The sequence below is a fragment of the Pristiophorus japonicus genome, chromosome 11, assembly GCF_044704955.1.
Source record: "Pristiophorus japonicus isolate sPriJap1 chromosome 11, sPriJap1.hap1, whole genome shotgun sequence".
Classification (NCBI taxonomy): domain Eukaryota; kingdom Metazoa; phylum Chordata; class Chondrichthyes; family Pristiophoridae; genus Pristiophorus; species Pristiophorus japonicus.
The window spans coordinates 35994314-36021183 of record NC_091987.1 but is presented as its reverse complement, the minus strand read 5'-3'; the positions used below and the strand labels follow the sequence as shown (position 1 = coordinate 36021183).

Genomic DNA, 26870 nt, shown 5'->3' with positions numbered 1-26870 from the left:
CCAGACTCTTATATTATATTTAATATAGGTAATGTGTTGCTGAACAGCAGGAACATCGTACACTTCATGATTTACAGGTTTACAGCCGTAAAATGTGTAGGTGGGATCAAATATTGTCTTGGAGAGAACCTTCTGGTCATTTAAAAGAAATCTTAATTTTCTCTTCTCTCAAAGTAGCTGACTGACCCAGCACCTTCAAAAATATAGTACCTTGCCCAAGTGGTAATTCTTCCAGTGTCAGATGAGATATTGAGGGGCCCAATTTGCCCCATTTGGGGCGGAAAATTTGAATGAACTGAAGATTTAGATCCCTTAGAGATGGGGCAGAGAATGGAGCGATAGTCGGGACTTCGTTTTTGGGAAGCGCTCTCGGGCGCTGTTGGAGGCGAGAACGGGGCGGAACAGAGTTAGGAGCAGGGTGGAAGGCGGGCAGTGTCATTTAGCACTGTGCTGGGAGCTAATGCGTTGCAACGTCCCTCCCCTTCATTTAAAGGGGAAGGACACTGTGAAGCTTAGTGAAACCTCTGTGGTGCCCACGGGGCCACCAGGGAGGGGTTCGGCCAGGCCAGCGACCACCATTGATGGGCCGACTCAAGAGTCAGACGACAATTAAAACAAAATGGTGGCCACGGCAGTACGCCCTCCCCTTTGAGGGCATCTGCAGCGCCCATCCACCGGCAGCTACCCGCCTCGCAAAGCTGTCGAGGGCACAGATTGACAATTCCCCCGAGGGATGCAAAAGAAGTTGGCGCTAGATAACAACGGGTCGGGAAAGACAGGACACAGTGGAAACCCATTTCTGCTACCCTCGGCCTGGGGGCAATTGCGGAAGGGTCACACACTCCGGGCGGAAAGGCCTTACCACCCCGTGAGAGGCGATAACGGGCCTTAAAAAAAGGGGCAATTTCAGCCCCTGAATGTCAACAGTTTATTCAATTATAGAGGGCATCACAGCAATGCCCAATTCAATCTTCATCTGATGTCCACTTGCATACATCTTCCAACAGAAACGATAATAGTACCAAACTGGCTGATACTTTCCTTCCCTCGACCAGAGGCATTTCAGGCAATTTTAGCAGCCCATCATAACTGGGCTCAGCAAAGTCAGTAAAATTGTTTTATAAATAATCAGCTAGTCTCCAATGTGATGGTACTCACCATTAGGTTAGACTAACATTGGAAGGTTCACCTGCTTTTTCATTATTATAGGAAGGGAATGGGGAAAGAGGAGAAATAGGAAAAAAATAGGGAATAAAATCAAGAGAAATAGATAAATCTCTTAAGGGTTGAAATTCCGTTTGTATCGCCACCCACTAACTTACTGTCACTGAGGAGCGGGTTCCTGGCCTCCCTAGAAATGTAGTTGGGCGGTGGGGGCAGCACCAAGAGGTACCGCTGCACATTTTACTGCCATCCATGTGGTGACATGGCTGTGATATTAGGTATGGTCGGTGGCTTCACCAGCAGGCGTTTGTACTGACTGGAAAAGCTGTTGGTACATCGGGGATCCCGGGGCAGTACTATCCAGAGATCAAGGTAAGTTGTTAAGTTACATTTTTTCCAGCATGTATTTATTCATGGCACCAGTGGGGAAGTGTGTGTGTGTGTGTGGGGGGGGGGGGGGGGGAAGGGGGGAAGTGTGTGTGTGTGTGTGTGTGTGTGTGTGTGGGGGGGGGGGGGGGGAAGGGGGGAAGTGTGTGTGTGTGTGTGTGTGTGTGTGTGTGTGTGTGTGTGTGTGGAGGTGGGAGTGTGTGTGTGTGTGGAGGTGGGAGTGTGTGTGTGTGTGGAGGTGGGAGTGTGCGTGTGTGTGGAGGTGGGAGTGTGGAGGTGGGAGTGTGGAGGTGGGAGTGTGGAGGAGTGAGTGAGTGAGTGAGTGAGTGAGTGAGTGAGTGAGTGAGTGAGTGAGTGAGTGAGTGAGTGAGTGAGTGAGTGAGTGAGTGTGTGTGTGGGGCGCTGGGAGTGTGTGTGTGTATGTGTGGGGCGCTGGGAGTGTGTGTGTGTATGTGTGGGGCGCTGGGAGTGTGTGTGTGTATGTGTGGAGGAGAGAGAGTGTGTGGGCGTGTAGGTGTGTGGGCGTGTAGGTGTGTGGGCGTGTAGGTGTGTGGGCGTGTAGGTGTGTGGGCGTGTATGTGAGTGGGCGTGTATGTGAGTGGGCGTGTATGTGAGTGGGCGTGTATGTGTGTGGGCGTGGGGGTATAGGTGTGTTGGGTGTGTGGGTGTGGGTGGGGTTGTGTTGGGTGTGTGGGTGTGTGGGGAGGTGTGTGGGTGTGTGTGTGTGGCCGAAAGATATTTTCAAAAAGCTTTTATTTTCAGTTTTATCCTCTCGGATACCAGCAGCCGACCATCGGCAAATTGAGTCAGCCTCCTGAGCTACCGCTCCGTTGGTGCCCGAGGACGAGCGCGCTACACGCTCATCTTTGGGAAAAAATACTGAATTTGGCAATTTGAGGCGGTGATTACCGCCTGGCGGTAAAATCACCCTTCAGGCGGTGTCACCACCTCAAAAATGACGGGACCGAATTTCAACCCCTTAATGTTATAACTTACGTTTGCTATATACTGTCTATTTTCTCTCTATTTCTCATTCCATTTCCTGTTTACATATACATTGAATTAAATATCTTCAGTTCAATTGTTACTTTACATGACAAAAAAAATTTAAAATGACAACAGCAAATTAACATTAGATATAGTGCATTTGAATTCTCATATATATACTTCTTTCCCATTCTTGCAAAATTTGAGATAGATTCTTCTACTTGGTATCAAATGTTCTAGGACAGTGGAGGGATATGGCAAGCCATGAGGTTATGGATTGTGATGGTAAATAATTCTGCATCTGAAGTGCCACAACACCTCATGGATGCCCAGTTTTGGGCTGTTGATTTGTCCTTCATTTATCCTATTTAGCATGACGGTGCCTCGCTGCCCAATGGAGAACGTCCTCATGGTGCAGACTCGGTCTTCACAAGGACTGTGCAGTGGTCCCTGCTACCAGTACTATTGTGGACAGACATGTCTATAACAGGTTGACTGGTGAGGACAAGATCAAGTAGGTTACTCCTTCACGTTGGTTCCATCACCACCTGAAGCAGACCCAGCCTGGCTGGCAGCTGTGTTATTTCAGGGTTTGGTCAGCGGTAGTGCTAGTGAATTACCCTTGGTGGATGTTGAATCCCCCACTTGAGTGCATTCTTTACTCTTGATTTTCTTAGAGCTGCCTTCAAGCAGTGTCCAACATGGAGAAGTACGGATTCAGCAGTTCAGGGGGCAATCACAGTAGATAGTGTCTTTTCTTGTTTTTTTTCTAGTCTGTTTCTCGGCACACACCATCACACCAGTTGACTAACCTGGGTTCAATGTGGCATGCCTGAAACAGCACCAATTATACCTTAACAATGAGGTACGAACCTAGTGAAGCTAATACACACAGCAAAATAAACAAAAGCAGTAGCTGATCAGAGTTAAATGGTCCCACAACCATAGGATCAGAGAAAAATCTGACCACATCGAGTAATAAATGTTGATAGACAACCAGGCAAACAGCAGGAGGTAGAGGCTCCCTGAACATCCCCATCCTCAACTATGGTGAAGCCCAGCATGAGACTGCAGAAATCCTTGGTTAACATCATTGTGGAACCACCATCACCAGAAAGACTCTAGCTGTTCAAGGAGAAAATCCTATTACCTTCTCAGGGCAACTAGATCAATAAATGCAGCCTTGTCAGCATCAGCCACATTCCAAGAACACATTTCTAAAATATCAATACATACATCACAAAAGGAGTGGGGATAAAACGTTGACATGGAATAAACAACTCCCCCTTTCAAGATGTCAGCTTGAAAACTCTGCACTACATCACGTCAGCACATCTACTCTTTAAAAATGAATGAACACAGGGCTCCTGTAGACAGCACAAGGCTTGTATTACAGATCCCATACTTTACAACTAATTTCCATTAGTCCCACAACTGCTGTCCATCGAATACTCTGAAATGAGTTCATACCAACTCCCATGGCCAATTGTTGATGAGTTGCATTAAAGAGCAGGTAATGTTGTTCTGTCTTCACAGAATGGGTTTCTGTTCATTATTTTTAGCAAAAAAATTAACATATATAAATAGCGAACAGACTAAAATATACCCCTAGATGTCTTTAGCCTGCTTAGTAAGCTTAATCAGACTTAAGTGTGCTAGTGACATCTCGTGAAAGAACATCAATACTGGACCTGCCTTTATTTTTATTATGCTGACAGGTCATCTAATCTGGACAGCTTGGTCTCCTTCCTCAGTGCCTAATTAGACAGCTAGAAATATGACTAGATTTAACACAGCCTACAGCCTCTCGAGCATGGATGTGTCTTAGTCGGGGATCCCTACAACCATCAAATACAAACTTCCCTGAATAGAAAGATCAGTCTTATGACAACTGTATGTAGTTTTCTCATAATTTTAACATCTTCCAAACTGCCAAGGATTTAGTGCCTTACATTATATCAAGACATGAATTGGCAATGAGCATTAGAGTGAAGGATAAGACATCAATTAAATCACACTCACTGGAAGCATAGTTTAAACTTTGATTACCGTTAAAATTCTACAGCACAGTGAGAACTACACACACACAATGGCCTACTCTATCATTCAGACCCAAGATTCATGGCCTGTTTTAGACACATAATGAGTAAAGGCAAGTTGCCTTCTCATGAAGTGATCGAAAATAGGAAGACACTCAAAGGCACAAGGGGCAATAGGGTCCAATCTGGGTAAATGTCAAGTATTCCACAAAGGGATTAAATTAGCATCCTGACCAAGCAAAGACTTCAAATGGCCTAATCTGCTGAGAAACGCTCAAAAAGATTTGTGCTCAGTGAAAATTTGAAAAATATCACTTTTGGTAAGATTATTTATTTTGTCTTTAACTTTCAGATTCCCTGCACACAAAATGACCAAATTAATAACCAAATTAATGTGCCACATAAAGTAATGACATTTAATGCAAATAACGGTGCTTTGTTTTCTTGACCTGATTAACGTCAGGCTGTAAAATAATTTTTCAATACATAACAGGATCTACAGTAATACGCAAAAGGAAAGAAAATATTTCCAGTATTCACTTAACTATCACGTTACCTACAAATTCTACACTGTCTCACTTCCATTTCAAATGAAGATCATTCTATGCTTCAGTATCTATCAATTCTAAGCAAACGCACTTGCCTCCTAACATACAGAACAGTTTGCATCACCTTCCCTTCCTGTAGTTGGAAGCTTATGGACATAATTATACCAAGTGTATAGGATTTGTCTTTTTCCCATAGGCCTCATTTTTGTTTGAAGAGAAAGAGAATGCTTCCTTTTAATATTTCTTTTTGCTCTTCTCTCCAAACCAGACAACTCCAAGCAAAATGGCAGGCAGGCAACCTGCTCCTAGGCCTTTCCCAGAGCTTATCTTAAACCAAGTGCGAAGAAGGATGCAAGAGCAATTCAAAAACAAATCTGTCTTCCTATTTTCTGTCACTTCATGAGAAGGCAACTTGCCTTTACTCAGCAGCTTCCAACAACTCAATTATGTCAATCTTTGATGCATATCAGACACTGAATGCCCTTGCATAGATTTTACAAAACTGCTGTAAAGTCTCTGGGCGAAATGATGCAAATGGTTGATGACATCATCTGAATGCTTCAAACTCCCAGTCAACTGTTACAAAAAATAAACATGAAATAACATAAGAAATCATAGAACGAAAAAAGGTAAGTCTGCCTATTAAACTCGCTGCTTCCACAGACCATGTACAATCTGGATTAACCGGGACTCTATCCAATCCATTGAATTTCCCAAGTGAAAGCTCTGCATTAATACTCCATTACACCCAAAGCGGTTACGGTGCAACACAGAAATCAAAATATGTGTTGATGGTATGAAAACGGTAGTGTAAATCTCAAATAGGAATGAGGTTATTTTACTTTCATCTGATCGAAGGCACACATTTTCCAAAAGGTAAACAAGAACTCAAGATGGTGACCCTCACCGTGAACAGGATTGGTTCTGCTATATTAAACACGCCACTGGGTGATTGCACCGTCAGCTCATTCACGGCTTTGCACAAATACAGAAAGGTTTGACTGGACCTGGGCCTCAGCTATGTTCAACAGTTGAAATGAAAGATTACACATTTTATATACGAAAGAACATTATATAATTAACTCATGATCTTACCATCAAATCAGTTAAATATTTAATGGAGTTTACAGACCACCTTGGATTGAAGGCTGGTGCTCTAGTTTTAGTAATATGTTAGACATTAAAATGTGTTTTAGGTCTTCAGTTTATGAACTGACAGAAGTACTCTGGAACAGACATAGGCAGAATAAATTGGAGGTTGTTCAGCCAGACAGCAAGGTGCAGTATTGTCCTAGGAACCAAGACAGCTGCAGCATTTAATGGCAGGCATTTTTAGCATAAACTCAATAATGAAGTAGAAACAGAAATCAATACAATGTTCAATTACAAGAATGATTGAGTGGAATAGTTTTATTTATATTTTAACAAAGGTTTACTGCTCTTCAATGGCTCTGCTGGTAAATGCATTAACACAATGGTGAACTTAGCCAGCCAGAACAAGAGTATCCTTGGTTTAAATCTCGAGTGGCCTCAGCTAGGTTTACAGTAGCGGCATTACAATCGACTCCAGTACTCACTGAAGGGAAAAAAAGCCAAGCTGCCCATTCTAAATTGGGATGGGCAATAAATGCTGGCCTTGCTAGCGATGCCCATATCCCATGAACGAATATTTTTTTTAAAGTTGCTTCCAGTGAACCCTGCTAGAAACTGCATGTATGTGAGTACATGTGCAAGTTCAGAGAGGATAGGAGTGCGTGTGCTTATGTTTAGGCACGAGGTTAGATTCTTGACAGTTGATTTGGTGTGCCAACACTCACTGCCTAGGTTCACACAATAACTAGGGTGATCACTGACTGAAGCAGACTTCAGCATGAATCAACACCTTCAGTAAAGGAGAGTAAATGAGAATACAGAAGAAAAAACATTCTTAGAAGCCCGTCCATCTCTTTCTACATCCCTTAGCCCATTCTCAAACTTTGAAAACATGTCACTGTTCCCACTACTGAAAATGAGACTGCCTGATCAATTAACACAGAAGACCATTCGGTCTGCTATCCCACGGATCAGTGGCCTGACAGAAAGGTGCTCGTATGAACCCGCTATCTCTCAAGATAGCAGATCACACCGGGTTTTCTGGCCAGTCACCTCAGATGCTCACATATGTGGTTGTAAGAGGGCAGGATCAACTTGCTAGGTAACTGCACTGCAGGTGTTGCCTGCAGCTGGTCCTTCCTGTGATTTAGGCAACTGAGAGGAAAGTTACACAGTCCCAACAGACTCGTACAAACAAAAAGCTGCCAACCACCTCACATGCCCCAGCCACTCAGGTTGCACTTAGGACAAGCATCGGATTAGGAACAGTTAGGAGAACCTAAACTAAATACAGTGTTGCAAAAAATGATACTATGTATAGGTAACAAGAGGAATGAATAAATTCTTGATTTTAGCTAAAGTTGACGCTTTAGTAGATATTTAGGGGCCAAGTTTCGGCCGGAGTTGCTCCTGTTTTTTTGGAGCAACTGGTTTAGAACGGAGTATCTTAGAAATTTGAATTCTCAGCATTTAGTTTGCTCCAGTTCTAGTCAGTTAGAACAGTTTCACTTTGGAACAGAATTTTTTTTTCAAAAGGGGGCGTGTCCGGCCACTTACGCCTGTTTTCAAAGTTTAGGCAGTGAAAACTTACTCCAAACTAACTTAGAATGGAGTAAGTGAAGATTTTTGTACGTTCGAAAAAACCTTGTCTACACTTTAGAAAATCAGGCGTAGGTTACAAATTAGGCATAGGGAATGGGGGGGGGGGGGGTTTAAAGGGAAGTTTACAAACATTAAACACTTCAGTTTTACAAATAAAGAGCCATCATCAATAATAAATGATAAATACATCAATAAATCAACCAATAAATCAATCAAAAAATTTTTTTTTAATTTTTTTTAAAAAAATCAATAAATAAAACATTTTCTACTCACCGACTGCAACACCGGGAGTCCTCCAACAGCGTGTTGGGACGGCCCCCCAAGTGTGTCTCTGTCAGTGTCTCTATCTCTCTGTCTGTCTGTGTGTGTCTCTCACTCTCTGTCTGTCAGTGTCTGTGTTTCTGACAGCGAGGGGAGATGGAGAAGGTGGGTGGGAGGAGGGGGGAGGAGGAGGAGGGGGGGTGGGCGGTGGGAGGAGGAAAGGAGGGGCAAGGAGAGGAGGGGCAAGGAGAGGGGGGGGAAGGAGAAGGGGGGGGGAGAAGGAGAAGAGAGAGAGGATGGAGGGAGGGAAGGAAAGAGGATGGAGGGAGGGAAGGAGAGGGGAGGGAAGGAGGGAGGGGGAAGGGGAAGGGAGAGAAGGAGGCTGAACGGCCGGGCCCAAGACTTCGGGCTGGATTTACAGGTAGGTGGCGTCGGGTCTCGGGGGGGGGGGGGGGGGGGGAGTCGCGGAGGTCCGGGGTGGGGGGGGGGGAAGAGTCGCGGAAGTCTGGGGTGGGACCCCTCCCACAGTTTTGGGCGCCTGGAGCTACTGCACATGCGCGTCCACTGTAGCGCGCATGTGCAGAGGTCCTGGCACTGTTTTCAGCGCAGGGACCTGGCTCCGCCCCCCCACAGCTTGTGCTGCGCTGCGCCGAGCTGCAAAGGACCTGCAGGGAGCCGGAGAATAGGTAAGTTTTTTTTAGGCGCACTTTATGGCGTTTTAGGCGCGGCCCGAAACTTGGGCCCATTGAATGGGAATTGGTTTGTTTGGATGTAAATGCAGAAGATTGTGTTCATGGTGAATTGCCAGAGAGAGGCAGGACACAATGTTCAACAGAGTGCTTGTGCAGTGGGCGAGCTGAGTTTCAGGAGAAAGTATCCATAATTGAGCATGTTGCAAATGACTCCAGCTGCTATCAAAGTGTTCTCTGAAAGCCTGTTGCGTTTTGTTACATTCCGCTGTTTTTTTCCCAAGTTGGCTCTGGGGCTCGCAGCTCCCTTGGGAGCTCCTTTACTGTACAACTCTATCCTTGGCCATTCGTTACCACCCTTTACCCTTTCTCCCCCAATCTCTTCTCATCCACTGTTTAAGCTCCTCTGGCTCTAACGTTAGGAGCATTTTAGCCCTAACTGCAAGGTAAAGTTATCTGGGCCCATTGCCCATCCCCATTGTTTTCATCAGCGAGCATTGGATCATTGCTCAAATTTGACTTCCAATTTCCTACATGTCAAAACTATGGGGGGGGGGGGGGGGGGGGGAGGCGGAGAGTTTTGGGAGGCTCAGCAAGCACGTTTCGTGGGCTGAACAGACCCGACACAAAGCCGGCGGGGAAGGCAATTCATATCATTATGGCCTTCTTAACAGCCAATTAAACAGTATTTTTAGCTCATCTTACCATTTTTCGAGGTCGCCCACGGGGTCGATGCTTCTCGGGGGTCACGTCAGTAAGCAGAACGTCAGTTGTGTGACCATAGAACCATCTCATTACTTGACAGCTGCAAGTGTGCTATATAAATGCTCCGATTTCAGAGCTGTTCACTTTCCAAGCTCTGAAGCTGTGGTTTACTGCATTTGGAAGACACATTGAGCTTTATGCAGGTTGCAAGTGTTGGAGTAGACTCTCTATCCAGTGTCACCTCATTGAAACAACCTCTCTCACCATTGACAGATCGCTTCTGTCCTATCAACTTCTGCTGCCATCTATTACAATAGCCTCGGTGCCCTTGAAACTATCTCACATTAGTCCTCAGAATCCCACCACAATCACCCCCAATACCAGCAGCACCAACAACATCATCAACCTTCTCCGCAATCAACTGAAGCTGCGCAGGACACAAAGCATCAGTACCCGACCACATTGCTGCCCAGGAGACCAAGATTGGTCTCAGCATGACCAGATTTACTTCAATTGAAACTGTACACCCTGGCTGCCACATGATGCGCAAGGGTGGCTCCACCCCACACCAACACCATAATACCCAACCCATGTCTTTCACACACATCACCATCATGGGGGGGTACTGTTATGTCTCATCATTCACTGCAACTCACTAAGCCATTTCCAAAGGTCAACACAAATTTGTCCAAGAACGCAAAAGTTTGACGCTACATTAATAGAAAAAGTGCCTACCATTATGTGTTGTTAGTTGGTATGATTGTTCTAGGATGAGGGTGAGTGTGAGGGGTGGCTAGTGAGACGGGGATGTGATAATGTAGATAGAGAGGGATGGATAGAAGTGCAAGGTAAGTTGGTGTGTTTAAGGATGTGCAGTAAGGTCGGGAAGGCAGAGTGATGGGGATATGATGAGTGGCACAGCAGGATGAGGTTGAGAGTGCCTTTGTAGTAATGTTTCTTGATCTAGTGAGATAATTGAAAGGTTTGTGCCACTGCAGTCTGATCCTCCTGACGACATCCCTGCTTGTGTCCTCCTGTGCATATGCAACTAGGCTGCGTTGGTCTCCATAAGCATATGGAGGGAGTCATGGGAGCAGCCAGGTGCAGCCGTCCACCTCGGTGCAGTCATAGTCAGTGTTTTCAGCACTCCAATGCTGTAGAACATTGACAGCATAATTGTCAAAATGAATTTGCGCATGGTCCCTTTAAGGAAACTGGCTGAGGACTCGTCATCAAGTGACATCATCAAACCTGCTGGGCCAGAAAATGCACTGGGCGGGCTTATCAAGCCCAATCAACATCAAATCTGTTTATACAGCAGGCTGGAGCCAGCAACGAGGTCGGGACCCGCCACCAACCCCGGCCACATCTAACCCGCCGAGGTAGGCGAAATCGCAGTGTACGCTTCTCCACCGGACTACACTGTGTCTCTGATCTGCTTTTCAGTTGCTTAGGTATTATGGTAACTTTGTCTAGCCTACAGCCCACATTCCCCACTGCTGCTGGTATCTGCTGAGCTTATAACTGGCCTACTGGTTTTTCGGCGTTATTTTGCTACAGGGTCGTTCGTGGCCAGAAATTCATTCTCCTGCTCCTGGGCTGAAGTCCATTTCTCCACCACTTCTGGATCTTATGGTGACCTCCAGCTTCATCACCATTTTCCCGCCCTGCTGTCAATTCTGCACACCATTTGGCTCTTCACTCGCATGGAAATACCTCCAACAGTCCGTCCTCCGATATTCTACCCTGCAAATAGCTTCTGGACTCACTCACCCTCCAAATCTGTGTCTGAAACTGGACATCAGTTCGGCGATTCTCCAAGCTGACTCCTCAATATCTACAGTAATTTTATCACAAAACGGGTCCTCTGTCTTTATCTCTGAACTCCTTCCTATTCTCTTCTCTCTATTCTCTGTTTATTACCATAACATGTCTATCCTAATCTTGCTATGTAACTACGCCTATGTAACTTGAGTTTCCACATGTCCGTTCAGATGCGATTTTTGGCTGCCCCTCTGAGCCTATCACTTCATTTCTCTTTTTTTCTTCTTTTCTCTTTACCCATCCGGAATATTCTGATGAAAGTTCATCGACCTGAACCGTTAACTCTGCTTATCTTTCCACAGATGCACCTGCCTCTTTAAAAACTAAGGCAAAATACCCAAGCGTCTCTGCAATCACTCAATGAACCCTTCATCTCTAAGGTGTCTGACCCTTTCATTAGACTGACCTTTTACAAAATCCTTTGCTGTTTCTCTTCCACTTGACTGCTAATGCTACTCCCACCTAGCTCTACTAATCTCCATCCACTTCCTTTCTATACTTTTTGCGTTTCTTGTTGTTTTCTTCTGTATTAACGCTCCCCCCCCCCGTCCCATGTTGATTATATGCTTAATTTTAAATCATATTTTTGCTCCAGCCTCTCTAATTATCCATGGAATCCCAACCTTTAACACACTCTCTTTACTCCTGCATAGAATGTATTTCATCTGTATCTTATTCATCTCATATTTAAATAACTCTAACCGTTGGTTCATTGTGCATTGGCATGTTTTTACTTTCGTATCACTGAACGTAGTTCATTTCCATTCCAACGCAGCTCATGTTCAGGCCAACACCTTTATTACATTTGCCTCATCTTTCTCTTTATCTATTTTTATTGCGAACCTAATTAAGTTAAGATCACTATTTCCCAAATGTCCACTATCCTTCGGCCACTTACTTATTGGTTCATTAGCCAAAAATCACACCTCGCACTGCTCTTTCCATAGAGGACACACAGAATTGAGAAACCAGATCTGGGTGCAGTCTGCAGCCTCCGGCCCATTTTGACCACAACATGTTGCCTTATCCCAAAATACTTTGTCCCACAATGTTGCAACTCTGTTACAACTTCAAACTTCTCTGAATTGCATACAAATCTCTTTTTATTTCTTTCCCTATATTCAATTATTTACAATGTACTCCCAATATAGAAACAGATCCCCTGAAGTTAAAAATTACAGCAAGTATCATACTCAAAGCATGCTATTTTAATCACTTGTTACTTTTTGAGCTGGTTTATCTCTAGTTACACAAGTTATTAGGATGGTATTCATTTAAAAAATATTACAGGGTAATACATTTCCCCCAAGGAGCAGGATTCTTGCTACGTGCTAATTATAAGCCTTGATGCTAAAATATCCTCATTAGCCTAAAGAAGTCACAGAGCTAAACATGTACACTAGTTATGACAAATTATTACTGAAAAGCAATTGACTAGCATAGTAGTTTAAAATAGAGTCCTTTTTTTCTCTGGTATTTTGGTTCAAATCCAGCCTAGCGTAAGCATGAAATCTCTTTCTGTCTCAAAGATGTAATGGTCCAATATGAAATGAGTTTTGGTAATCAGAACCCAAACCAGCTGTGCACAATTGCACAGCTCAAAATTGCTGATAATTTGGCAACAAATCACAATCTCACTAAAAAGCCACAACGTGTTTCGAATGGGAGGGGAGCGGAAAATCACTTAGGTACAGCATGAGGTGCCCCCCGAGTCAAGCAGTGCTGTGAAGGTGGAATTGAAGGAACTTTACTCTGCATCACATTGTGCCTTGCCTTTCCTGAAAGTGCTTGATGACAAAAATTTGGAAAATAAGAGATAAGATGTTCCATTACCCAGCATAGGCATCCTTAACTTTGGCAAGGATAAAACTGATGGGAAAACAAATTGCTTTTAGAACCAAAAGAGAGGTACTTCTGGCAACAGCAGAGGAAATAAGATCTAATCTTAGTTTCTAGAGGCAAGTAAATTCTTCAGATTGGAGACAGTAAAATTAAATATTTATATCTTGCAAACTTAGATAATCTTTCGACAGTTAGGTGATTCTATAACATGAGAGAGAAAGACATGGAACCAAATCATGGCTTCTTCACACACAAGTTAATGAACAAATTGGTGTCATACAAATGTCCTTATCGACATGAAATTCCTGTTGATTTAAATTGTACATTCGGAAAGTCAGATTGGCTGATGCAAAGGAGAAATATATATATTGCTTCTGAACTGCCAGAAGTTCAACCTGACAATTCAAAACCTTCAACAAGATTTAATAAAAAAGACTCAGCACACAATCACATTTATGTCCATGCCTCAATCTAATCCCCAAATCACATTGGGTTTCCTCTTACCTTAGCAAACTGTGCATTTATCCATTTTGTGAATGTTTTCTTTTGAACATCTTCTCTTTCATCTGAAAATTTAGAACAAAAATCATTCTTGAGTAAAATATAATTAAAATCTTTAGTTTAACTTTGAATGTAAAATGTTAGATTTCATGGCCTGGAAATTGGCCTCCTGTTATCGCCTCCGGGTGGGGAGGGTGGTGGGGGACACTAACGGGACTCTAACGACTTACTGCCCAGGTGCGGCAAGAAGATCGACTCCCGTTATATTCAGCGGGAGCTTTGCGGCAGCGATAAGACATTGCGCCCCACTCCCCTTCACTTGGAGATCGTGATGTCATCGCCGTGTGCTGTGCCCCTGACACGAAATTCAGTTCCGCCCCTTGCAGCATCGCCCGGCGAAAAAACTGGCAGCTGCAGCAGTCGTTCATCGGGTGGCAGGGGTGATGCTTAAAGGCGAGGTGGTGAAGGTAGGTTAAAAAAAATTATGAAACGCTCTCTTTGAATTTTTTTCGCTGCTTTCCGCCCTCCCTGTAATCGATCAGTCCAACACTCTGCGGCAGTGCATCAGGCTGCTCGGGCCGGATCGTGGCTGCCATCGGGGTCCAGGTAAGTGTTTCCTTTGCAGAGCCTGCTGCGATGGCCCTTCCCTTTAAGAGAGGGAAGGAGCCTCTGAACGCAACAGCGCTGCACAGTCCATTGTGCAGCACTGCACAGCTACTGCCTGGCGCTAATTTTTTCAACTTTTAAAAGATAACGCCCAAAACAGGACATTCCCAAATTTCTTCCCCCCCCCCCCCCCCCCCCCATAAGTCAAATAAAATTGTCGGCAATTCTCCATGAGGACACTTTCTATTCCTTCAAGTAATGGTACAAGCTAATTAGTCAGGTATCAGATACATGGCCAGCTCTCTGATTAGTCAGGAAAGGATCAAATAAATATTAAAATAAAACTACAAATGTTTGAAATCTAAACCAACAGGAATGCTGGAAATATACAGCATCTGCAAAGAGAAAAGACAGAGTGTGCAATCTTCCCCATTATCTGTCTTTTTTTTAATCTTGCAGATGCTAACTGACCATCTGTGTATTTCTAACATTTTCTGTTTTTATTTAAGGATCAAATACATAACTAGGCCTCACCAGACACCATCAGGGCACAGATATATACCCAGCACAGGACAGAGAGATCAGTCACACCCACTGGACTGATGGGGATCGAATGGATACTTAGTACCCCCTTCCCTCCCCTGGAAAACAAAGCTGCATGCGTATGAAGGTGGTGGACAGCAAAATAGTTAGGAGGACAGTAAATACATATGCAAAGAGGCATTTCGCCTTTCTTTCCTTCTATGCACATTGGCAGAGAGTTTAAAAAATCACAACTCAAACATTTTTCAGCTTGGGCCAAACAAATGAACAAATCCAAATTTGCTCCTCTCCGGGATATTATTAATGAGAATAACTCCGGTTATAAATCAGGTCTTATTTTGCCAATCCCATTACCCCTTTTACAGTGTTTATAATCTTTTGGAGAATTACTTTGAAATGCTCCAGCAATCATTGGCACAAGAGGGGAACATAAATCTGATAATGCCAAAATATTAACACACAAGTGAATGTTAGAATTTTATTCTGCAAAGGTTACAATTCTCCCATCTACTTCTTTTGCCTTGTTTATGATGTGAAAACCCACTTAGTTAGCTTGTAAGTCTGTTCTATAATCCATGGCTTAAACCACATCCCAAATGAAAAAAATTGCAGATAACTGGGAATACTCAAGCAGTTCTGAAACAGTTTCAATTTTTAGGCATTGAAGTGAAATGGTGGCTTGAAAGTTCCATCCAATCTGTCCCATTTTCACTTTACTCAGTCCTAAAGTCACTTCTCCAAAGCTTCTCCCATGGGCTCGACGGGTCAAATGACTTCCTCCCGTGCTGTAACCATTCAATGACTGGGCTTCCATTGGTCACAAGTTGCTCTCATTTATTTCAACTCTGCTCTCTCCAACAACAACAATGATGGACCAAGCTTTGAAGCTTTTATGATCTTGACATTTTAAAGAGTCCAGCTGAGTTAAAACCCTTGTTCTATATAGTCATTAAACATGAAATAGAGTGAATTGATAGAACAGCAAGTTATATATTATGTAAGGCTGATAGATTCTAAAATTGAAAAACAGATTGGCTCTCCTATCTGAAATCAATAAAATTTGTCTTGCCATAACACATCTTAAAAAAAAATGTCCCATTCGTTTGGTGGTGACCTACTTTGTAAAATGAGTTGTCTTGTGAGAGAAGTAACAGTCCCACTAAATGAGAGAACAATCATCTAAACATCGGAGCCATTCTAACTGGAATAACATGACTATAAATGTAATAATTAGCACATCATTTGTCAACCAATAGAAAAGACTATTTGTATTTAAAACATGATGATCAGTTTACGTCAATTAATTCAGAGTTTAAAAAGGATGCATTACTGTAGTATCCTATCAAACAAGGATCAAGTAACTGTTATGTATGTACATGCTGTTTGTAGTCACCTGATGGTGTCATTGCTGGAGGCCACTGAGCAACACGCACATGGTGCTGCTCTAGTATAAAAGGCCAGCCATTTTGTGAGTCAGACACTTTGGGCCAAAATAAAGCAGAAGCATATTTGTACCTTGCTTAGTTAAACAGTACTCAGATTGAACCTTTATTGCATACATAGAAACATAGAAACATAGAAACATAGAAAATAGGTGCAGGAGTAGGCCATTCGGCCCTTCTAGCCTGCACCGCCATTCAATGAGTTCATGGCTGAACATGCAACTTCAGTACCCCATTCCTGCTTTCTCACCATACCCCTTGATTCCCCTAGTAGTAAGGACTTCATCGAACTCCTTTTTGAATATATTTAGTGAATTGGCCTCAACAACTTTCTGTGGTAGAGAATTCCACAGGTTCACCACTCTCTGGGTGAAGAAGGTTCTCCTCATCTCGGTCCTAAATGGCTTACCCCTTATCCTTAGACTGTGACCCCTGGTTCTGGACTTCCCCATCATTGGGAACATTCTTCCTGCATCCAACCTGTCTAAACCCATCAGAATTTGGCGACAAGAATACAAGAGCCTTTATTTGCAAAATGAGCACGATTGGATTTTTAGAGCGATTCGTGGAGGGAGAAGATTGGGCAGACTTTGTGAGCCGTTTAACAAAAGAATTAGGAACAGGAGTAGGCCATCGAACCCCTCGAGCCTGCTCAGCCATTCAAAAAGATCATGGCTGATCTGGCCGTGGACTCAGCTCCACTTACCCGCCCTCTCCCCATAATCCTTAATTCCCTTATTGGTTAAAAATCTATCTATCTGTGATTTGAATACATTCAATGAGCTAGCCTCAACTGCTTCCTTGGGCAGAGAATTCCACAGATTCACAACCCTCTGGGAGAAGAAATTCCTTCTCAACTCAGTTTTAAATTGGCTCCCCCGTATTTTGAGGCTGTGCCCCCTAGTTCTAGTCTCCCCTACCAGTGGAAACAACCTCTCTGCCTCTATCTTGTCTATCCCTTTCATTATTTTAAATGTTTCTATAAGATCACCCCTCATCCTTCTGAACTCCAACGAGTAAAGACCCAGTCTACTCAATCTATCATCATAAGGTAACCCCCTCATCTCCGGAATCAGCCTAGTGAATCGTCTCTGTACCCCCTCCAAAGCCAGTATATCCTTCCTTAAGTAAGGTGACCAAAACTGCACGCAGTACTCCAGGTGCGGCCTCACCAATACCCTATACAGTTGCAGTAGGACTTCCCTGCTTTTGTACTCCATTCCTCTCACAATGAAGGCCAACATTCTATTCGCCTTCCTGATTACCTGCTGCACCTGCAAACTAACTTTTTGGGATTCATGCACAAGGACCCCCAGGTCCCTCTGCACCACAGCATGTTGTAATTTCTCCCCATTCAAATAATATTCCCTTTTACTGTTTTGTTTTTCCCCAAGATGGATAACCTCACATTTTCCGACATTGTATTCCATCTGCCAAACCTTAGCCCATTCGCTTAACCTATCTAAATCTCTTTGCAGCCTCTGTGTCCTCGACACAACCCGCTTTCCCACTAATCTTTGTGTCATCTGCAAATTTTGTTGTACAACACACTGTGTCCTCTTCCAGGTCATCTATGTATATTGTAAACAGTTGTGGTCCCAGCACCGATCCCTGTGGCACACCACTAACCATCGATTTCCAACCCGAAAAGGACCCATTTATCCCGACTCTCTGCTTTCTGTTAGCCAGCCAATTCTCGATCCATGCTAATACATTTCCTCTGACTCCGCATACCTTTATCTTCTGCAGTAACCTTTTGTGTGGCACCTTATCGAATGCCTTTTGGAAATCTAAATACACCACATCCATCGGTACACCTCTATCCATCATGCTCATTATATCCTCAAAGAATTCCAGTAAATTAGTTAAATATGATTTCCCCTTCATGAATCCATGGTGCGTCTGCTTGATTGCACTATTCCTATCTCAATATCCCGCTATTTCTTCCTTAATGATAGCTTCAAGCATTTTCCCCACTACAGATGTTAAACTAACCGGCCTATAGTTGCCTGCCTTTGGTCTGCCCTCTTTTTTAAACAGAGGCGTTACATTAGCTGCTTTCCAATCCGATGGTACCTCCCCAGAGTCCAGAGAATTTTGGTAGATTATAACGAACGCATCTACTATAACTTCCGCCATCTCTTTTAATACCCTGGGATGCATTTCATCAGGACCAGGGGACTTGTCTACCTTGAGTCCCATTAGACTGTCCAGCACTGCCTCCCTAGTGATAGTGATTGTCTCAAGGTCCTCCCTTCCCACATTCCCGTGACCAGCAATTTTTGGCATGGTTTTTGTGTCTTCCACTGTGAAGACCGAAGCAAAATAATTGTTTAAGGTCTCAGCCATTTCCACATTTCCTATTATTAAATCCCCCTTCTCATCTTCTAAGGGACCAACATTTACTTTAGTCACTCTTTTCAGTTTTATATATCGGTAAAAGCTTTTACTATCTGTTTTTATGTTTTGCGCAAGTTTACTTTCGTAATCTATCTTCCCCTTCTTTATTGCTTTCTTAGTCATTCTTTGCTGTCGTTTAAAATTTTCCCAATCTTCTAGTTTCCCACTAACCTTGGCCACCTTATACGCATTGGTTTTTAATTTGATACTCTCCTTTATTTCCTTGGTTATCCACAGCTGGTTATCCCTTCTCTTACCGCCCTTCTTTTTCACTGGAATATATTTTTGTTGAGCACTATGAAAGAGCTCCTTAAAAGTCCTCCACTGTTCCTCAATTGTGCCACCATTTAGTCTGTGTTTCCAGTCTACTTTAGCCAACTCTGCCCGCATCCCACTGTAGTCCCCTTTGTTTAAGCATAGTACGCTCATTTGAGACACTACTTCCTCACCCTCAATCTGTATTACAAATTCAACCATACTGTGATCACTCATTCCGAGAGGATCTTTTACTCGGAGATCGTTTATTATTCCTGTCTCATTACACAGGACCTGATCTAAGATAGCTTGCTCCCATGTAGGTTCTGTAACATACTGTTCTAAGAAACAATCCCGTATACATTCTATGAATTCCCCTCAAGGCTACTCAGTGCGATTTGATTTGACCAATCGATATGTAGGTTAAAATTCCCCATGATTACTGCCGTTCCTTTTTTCACATGCCTCCATTATTCCCTTGATTATTGCCCGCCCCACCGTGAAGTTATTATTTGGGAGCCTATAAACTACGCCCACCAGTGACTTTTTCCCCTTACTATCTCTAATCTCCAAGCACAATGATTCAACATTTTGTTCATTAGAGCCAATATCGTCTCTCACAACTGCCCTGATATCATCCTTTATTAACAGAGCTACCCCACCTCCTTTCCCTTCTTGTCTATCTTTCCGAATTGTCAGATACCCCTGTATGTTTAATTCCCAGTCTTGGTCACCCTGCAACCACGTTTCTGGGTATGGCCACGTTAATGGCCACCAAATCATACCCATTGGTAATGATTTGTGCCGTCAACTCATTTACTTTATTTCGAATGATGCATGCATTTAGGTCGAGTGTTTCAATACTGGTTTTTAAACCATAATTTTTAGTTTTGACCCCTCCTGTAGCCCCTTTATATTCATACATATTGTTCCTTCCTAACACCTACACCTAACACTTACACCAGTGCTACTCCTCTGTTGCCTCCTGCCTTTTGCATTCTTTCTTGGGGTCCTGTTCATCTGAGCTCTCACCCACTCTAACTAGCTCAGAGCCCTCTCCTGGGTTCCGAATACTCCTTGCATTGAGGCACCGAGCTTTCATGCTTGCCTTTTTATTACACTTTGACCCATTAGAATTTTGCTGTACAGTGGCCCTTTTTGTTTTTTGCCTTGGGTTTCTCTGCCTTCCACTTTTACTCATCTCCTTTCTGTCTTTTGCTTTTGTCTCCATTTTGTTTCCCTCTGTCTCCCTGCATTGGTTCCCATCCCCCTGCCATATTAGTTTAACTCCTCCCCAACAGCACTTGCAAACACTCCCCCTAGGACATTGGTTCCGGTCCTGCCCAGGTGCAGACCGTCCAGTTTGTACTGGTCCCACCTCCCCCAGAACCAGTTCCAATGCCCCAGGAATTTGAATCCCTCCCTGCTGCACCACTGCTCAAGCCACGTATTCATCTGAGCTATCCTGCAATTCCTACTCTGACTAGCACGTGGCACTGGTAGCAATCCCGAGATTACTACTTTTGAGGTCCTACGTTTTAATTTAGCTCCTAGCTCCTTAAATTCGTCTTATAGGACCTCATCCCTTTTTTTACCTATATCGATGGTACCAATGTGCACCACGACAACTGGCTGTTCACCCTCCCTTTTCAGAATGTCCTGCACCCGCTCCGAGACATCCTTGACCCTTGCAGCAGGGAGGCAACATACTATCCTGGAGTCTCGGTTGCGGCCGCAGAAACGCCTATCTATTCCCCTTACAATTGAATCCCCTATCACTAGCACGCTCCCACTCTTTTTCCTGCCCTTCAGTGCAGCAGAGCCAGCCACGGTGCCATGAACTTGGCTGCTGCTGCCCTCCCCTGATAAGTCATCCCCCTCAACAGTACTCAAAGCGGTGTATTTGTTTTGCAGGGGGATGATCGCAGGGGACCCCTGCACTACCTTCCTTGCACTACTCTTCCTGCTGGTCTTCCATTCCCTATCTGGCTGTGGACCCTTCATCTGCGGTAAGACCAACTCGGTACACATGCTACTCACGTCATTCATAGCATCGTGGATGCTCCAGAGTAAATCCACCTCAGCTCCAATTCCGCAACATGGACCATCAGGAGCTGGAGGAGGATACACTTCCCGCACACGTAGTTGTCAGGGACATCGGAAGTGTCCTTGAGTTCCCACATGGTACAGGAGGAGCATATCACGTGACCGAGCTCTCCTGCCATGACTTAACCCTTAGATACACTTACATTGGCAACAACAATGCTAAAGTTTACTCACTGTTATCGAAGAGAAAAAAGAAAAACTACTCACCAATCACCAGCCAATCACTTACCCGCTTGGCTGTGACGTCACCTTTCTGTTTCTTTCTACTTCTTTTTTGCCTTCTCCCTGTAGCTGTACAAGCTGGGCCTTTATAGGCCTCTCGCTGAACTCGCGCTGCTCCTGGTCTCACTGGCCTTTTGTAGGCCTCTCCAATCCCCGGAATTCCCGCCTCTCGCCGAACTCGCGCTGCTCCTGGTCTCACTGGCCTTTTGTAGGCCTCTCCGATCCCCGGAACTCCCGCCTCTCGCCGAACTCGCGCTGCTCCTGGTCTCATTGGCCTTTTGTAGGCCTCTCCAATCCCCGGAATTCCCGCCTCTCGCCGAACTTGCGCTGCTCCCAGTCTCACTGGCCTTTTGTAGGCCTCTCCGATCCCCGGAACTCCCGCCTCTCGCCGAACTCGCGCTGCTCCCGGTCTCACTGGCCTTTTGTCGGCCTCTCCGATCCCCGGAACTCCCGCTGCTCCTGGTCTCACTGGCCTTTTGTAGGCCTCTCTGATCCCCGGAACTCCCGCTGCTCCTGGTCTCACTGGCCTTTTGTAGGCCTCTCCTAATGGGGAGCGAAAGTGTTTTCACCTGGAGGGGTGGGGGAGGGGGGGCGGTTGCTGTCGGCTCTCGCTAAATATAGCAGGAGGTAGCGGAGGCGCGAATAAATTGGGGCCGAGCCTCAGCAATGATGTCATCGCCGTACACGCCGACCACTTTTCGCCCCGTGGCTGAAATTGGCCAGAGCCCTGCGAGGCCTGAGCCAGCCATTCAGGTCACGAACCAGTCCGCACACCTATCGCGGGGCGAAAGTTGAAGGGGAGGTGTGCTGCGCCATGTGCGGCATCTTTTTCTTTTACCCTTCTTACTGCTCAGGACGCTGTCCATTCATTTTCGCGGAATCCGGGCCACGGTTGTGCAGTCCGTTTTGGTGCCGGGCTGCGGCCATGGCATCCCTTAGCCCTGGTGGCCCAGTGGAAGCCATCAAAGGGCCGTGTGGAGTCCGCAGCGTCTCCCCCCTTTAATGCAAGGGGAAGGGCATTGAAATGCGTCAGTGCTACATGGAGAGGCTGCGTAGCGCTCCGCCCGGGTAGCGCCCCCGATCCCGCCTCAAATGGAAGGGGAGCGCGCGACATTGCTCTCCACTTCCTGTGAGGGGCGGTAACCTGAATTTCACTTCCGGGGCGGGACATCTGTGCCGGGCGCAGAATGTCCAGCCCCGGAGCGTTTACCGGCTCCAACTGTATTGAAACCTTATTTCCTGCTTAATATTCTGAACTCAAAAAATTGTTTTCAATAATGCAAAGGTAATGCTCTACTGATAGTTATATTAAGCCAAGTTCAAAAGCTCCGGAAATTGCTGACCGATGCTATTCTTTGAATAGCGGTCAAAACAAAAATGCTACTTTATCAAGCTTTAATAATTCAGAAAATGTACATAACTTATCTGCAAAAGTCGAGTCACATTCAGTAAAAGCCCTGCAATAATACATCTTGTAGATTTACACAATGACATTTCAAACAAATTGATGAAACTGTATAGTTTTCCTGATAACATCCAGCAATGTTCACTTTTTTCTGCATTGTGGAAATATCAGAAATTTGGAATGTTTCATTAAAACAACATCAATTTTCATATCTGAAAACTGCTACAATTTAAACTGCCTGATTAAATTAGAAGTGCCTGCTCTATGGAGGCTTTTAAACATGAACGGTTGGATGTGCACGAGTGCTCTTAATGACAAAAGGTATTATGAGAGATGAAATAATTATGAATTCTTATATGGTTCTTTCCACTTCTGGCAAAAATTGTTTAGTATATTGGGAAAAAAAAAGTGCCGAGGTGTTAACCCTGTACACATAAAAGGAAGGGGAGAAAAGTGCTTGTTGACTGCTCTCTTGGAACAGATAATATATACATATATATAGTGCAGGAGATAATTCATTTTATGTGAAGGAGAGTGCGCCAACTCACTGTTGGATTTAAACACTGCTTCGACATTGAATAATCATTGCCCAAAAGCTCTTCCTTGTATTTACCCACCTCAATTTTCTCCCCTTTTCTTCTAAAGCTGCTGAACTCATGCTCGGTGACAGCTCCACTTCCCTCTGTTCGAAACTAAAGATGCCTAAAAATGTGTATGGTCGTGCAATTAAAACTGTGATGCAAAGAATCCTGTATGAATGGTTATGCTTGAATTGCAGATAAAAAGTCTCCTCGGACCAGATTGATGCTTAGAAGTGCAAATGTTTTGGTTTCCTACACAGAGGAACTATATACAATCTCCCTGTTGCTAAGCAATTATCTAGTGTTTTTCAATTAAGACTTGAACCTTGTTTATGTGTTGTATGTATAATGCTAAGGTAGGATTTGAAGTTAGCTTAACAGAACTGTTTGCAAAGATAGTGGAAGGAAGTTGTGTGAGTTAGCATAAAAACACAAGGCAGTTTGCTATGTCGTAAAAAAGACAACAACTGGTTGAAGTGAGAAAGCTCTGCTTTGGGCCCCATAGTTCAAAGGGTAGAGGTACTAGGTTTTGTACTGATTCTACCCGAGAGAATAGAGACAGAGACAGATGAAACTAATTCTACAGGAGGCATCTTCGGGAAAGTATAAACAACAAGACATGTGGCCAAAATCATTAAACATTTTTAGGGCGGGCTTTGTTTTGAGAATAAAGACAAGGAACTCAAAGTCCCATTGGATATTGAGATTTATGGGGAACTTCTATAGGTCAAAAGGTCTTGTCAATATCCCAGTTCAGGCCCACCCCTAAAAATAGAATAAAAGTGACCTCCTAAAAACTTGTCCTCACAGACGGAAGACAGAGAGTGAGAGAGAGAGAAAGAAGGAGGCTCTAGATGAAAGGAAGAGAATTGCTCACGTGCGCCAGCCGTTTGATCAGATTGGTATCAGCTACTTGTCACGGTCGTATGTTTTTGCTGTTTAACTAATGTGTTACATTCCATCTTAAACTCTGATTAAACACACTATACCCACCATATTGGTTTGCACGCGAACCTGATTAGTTAAAGTGACCAGTGATAGCCGTAACTTGGTTATTTTCACTACCGCCAATGCATTGCACAAGTCCTCATTCCTTCATACACGATCCCAAGTCACTCACAGTTAGCTGGGTATCTGAACATAAGGCAGCAAAGACCAAGCCGGATCTGGTTCTTACCAGACTTCCATACAAGTGCCCTTTCCAGCAGGGGTCACCTGATTGTGCTCAGGAGCAAGGACCTGGATGTCCTGGCTGAGATATGCTAACTCAGCACAGGTTGATCTACAAGTAATGAGCAGGACACAATTTATTTACTTTTGAGGCAGTGCTAAATTTTTCTGCAGCATAATTGGTGTGCAGTTCACTTCAGTTGCATCAACTAATATATAATCAATTTAACTGGCATTTTTAATTAGAACACTGTAGAGAGGGGAAGGAACATCAAAATGAATGAGTTTGTCACTATTTTTTTTATATACATACTAAACAGCTGTCATGTAGAGTTTAGGCTGATATGACTCATGAACGTTTTGTAAATAATGGCAATTTTCAAAGAAAAAGTACAATTAATACAGTGAATAAAAGGCTCTAGTTCTTGATAAGACAAGGGGGCCAAAATTCAGCGTCCCGGAACGGATGGCTACCGTGGGTTTTGGGCAGCCGATCGAAAGAAGTAGGATGTTTTTCCCTCCCCGAGCCATATTCAGCTCGGGGGTGGGGATTTGAGCGGTGCGCACTTCCGCCGGAATCGGCGGGGTGAAGCCGCACTAAAGGAGTTAGTGGCGCAGTGACGTCATCGTTGGGTGGGCCACTGGCAGATAGCCATGTCCGCGATGTTCAGCAACAAAAAACAAGGACTTTTACGTGCAGTGCCTCCGCGAGGTTTTCCAGTCGGTGCACGGACGCGACACCGCTGGAGGTTTGCCGCGATCGGGTCCGTTTGGTCGGTAAATAGTTTTAAATAATTGTTTTGGCTCCATTAAACCTGCTGAGTGCTGCTCAGAGGTTTTCACAGACATTTGTAGAACTTTCAGGTCTGACTGTTTAGTGGAGGCCTGTAGGCCTCACTGTGGGCTGCAGAGATCTGCTTGGCAGGGTTCACCCTGAGGATGGGAGGAGTTTTGGGAGGGCGACATTTGGTACACCTGGTCAGGCGCAGGATGGCACGTAGGAGAAGGCTTTGCTGTCAGCACCATACAGAGAGGCAGCGGGCAGGCGAGGCAGCAGCCATGCTGCACAATTGAGAGAAGGGCATGCAGATGTGTGCAGACGTGCAAGGGAGATGGCATCAGGAGGAGGGTGAGGGTTGCTGACACTCCCTCCTCCAAATACTGGGAGTGGAGCCTTTCCAGCAAGAGACTCCACAGGAGCCCGAGAATGAGGAGGACCAGGGAGATGGCCAGCAGGCAGCTGCCAGGGGAGGTGGCCAACGCAGACGTGGGGGAAGGAGGCCATACCCTCAAAGGGTCTACACACCTCAGCTCTCCTTCCTCCAGTTCAGAGATGAGCAATGACTGCAAAGGCTACGATTTCAGAAATAAGTACTCGGGGAGCTCTGCACTGTCCTGCGAGAAGATCTGCAGCCTCAAACAAGGCTCAGGACTGCCCTCACCGTGGTGGCCAACAGCCTTGAATTTTTACGCGATGGGGTCTTTCCAGTCGGCCACTGCAGACATTGGCAACTTCTCACAATTCTCAGCACATCCGGCAGGTCACAGATGCACTGTACAGGAGAAGTGTCCAGCACATCTCCTTCCCGATGACAAGAGACAAACAGGTGGAGCGACAGGCCGAATTTGCCTGAATGACAGGCTTCCTGAGGGTGCAGGGTGCCATTGACTGCACACACATTGGGCTGAGGGAGCCACATCATCAGCCCGAGATCTTGGTCAACCGCAAAGGCTGCCACTCATTGGATGTGCAGCTTGTGTGTGACCAACAGCATCGGATCCAGGCAGTTGATGCGAGGTACCCAGGTAGCAGCCATGATTCGCTCATTCTGTACCAGACCAGTGTGCCCACCGTCTTCACCGGCCCGAATCAGGATTGCGATTGGCTGCTTGGGGACAAGGGATATCCCCTGTACACTTGGCTGCTCACTCCTCTGCAGAACCCCAGGACATCACCAGAGCATGAATACAATGACGCTCATTGTGCCACCAGGTGCATCATGGAGCAGTGCATATACATCCTTGAGCAGAGGTTCCAATGCCTGGACCGTTCTGGTGGCACCTTGCAGTGCTCTTCTCAACAGGTCTCCATAATCGTCGTGGTCTGCTGCTTGCTGCACAACCTGGCCATCATGAGGGGACAGCCGCTGGAGGTCAAGCCAGCAGTACCACCTGAGGAGGAGGAAGAGGAGGCGCAGGAGGAGGAGGAAGAGGAGGAGGAGGATTCCCATCGCCCCAGAGCTAGGAGGCATCGTCCCAATCGCAACCTCCTGGAAGGGAGGTTCAGCTGCGTCTCAAAGCTGCTCGCTTCAGATAATCCCATCGACACATGACCCTTCAAGTCCCACTTTCAATGGCCATCGCAATAAGTGTCTTAATGCAGAATTGCCCACGTCCAAATGAAACACCAGGGCAGATATATGTGCCAAAAATAAAGATTTATCAAATTATCCAAATCACTGCAAAACAAAACAGAATATAAATGATTTACCCCTGTGC

The 26870-nt window shown here is 44.9% G+C and overlaps 1 protein-coding gene across 12 annotated transcripts in view; it reads right to left on the bottom strand.

The window, feature by feature from the left end:
• The window catches only part of dmd (dystrophin), a 2299423-nt gene that overhangs the window by 1797834 nt on the left and 474719 nt on the right, over window positions 1-26870 (bottom strand). For all 12 annotated transcript variants that reach the window (XM_070893344.1, XM_070893337.1, XM_070893339.1 and 9 more), the window contains exon 2: window positions 13645-13706. In XM_070893344.1, the coding sequence (XP_070749445.1) occupies window positions 13645-13706 (62 nt within the window). The remainder of the gene's footprint in view (window positions 1-13644; window positions 13707-26870) is intronic.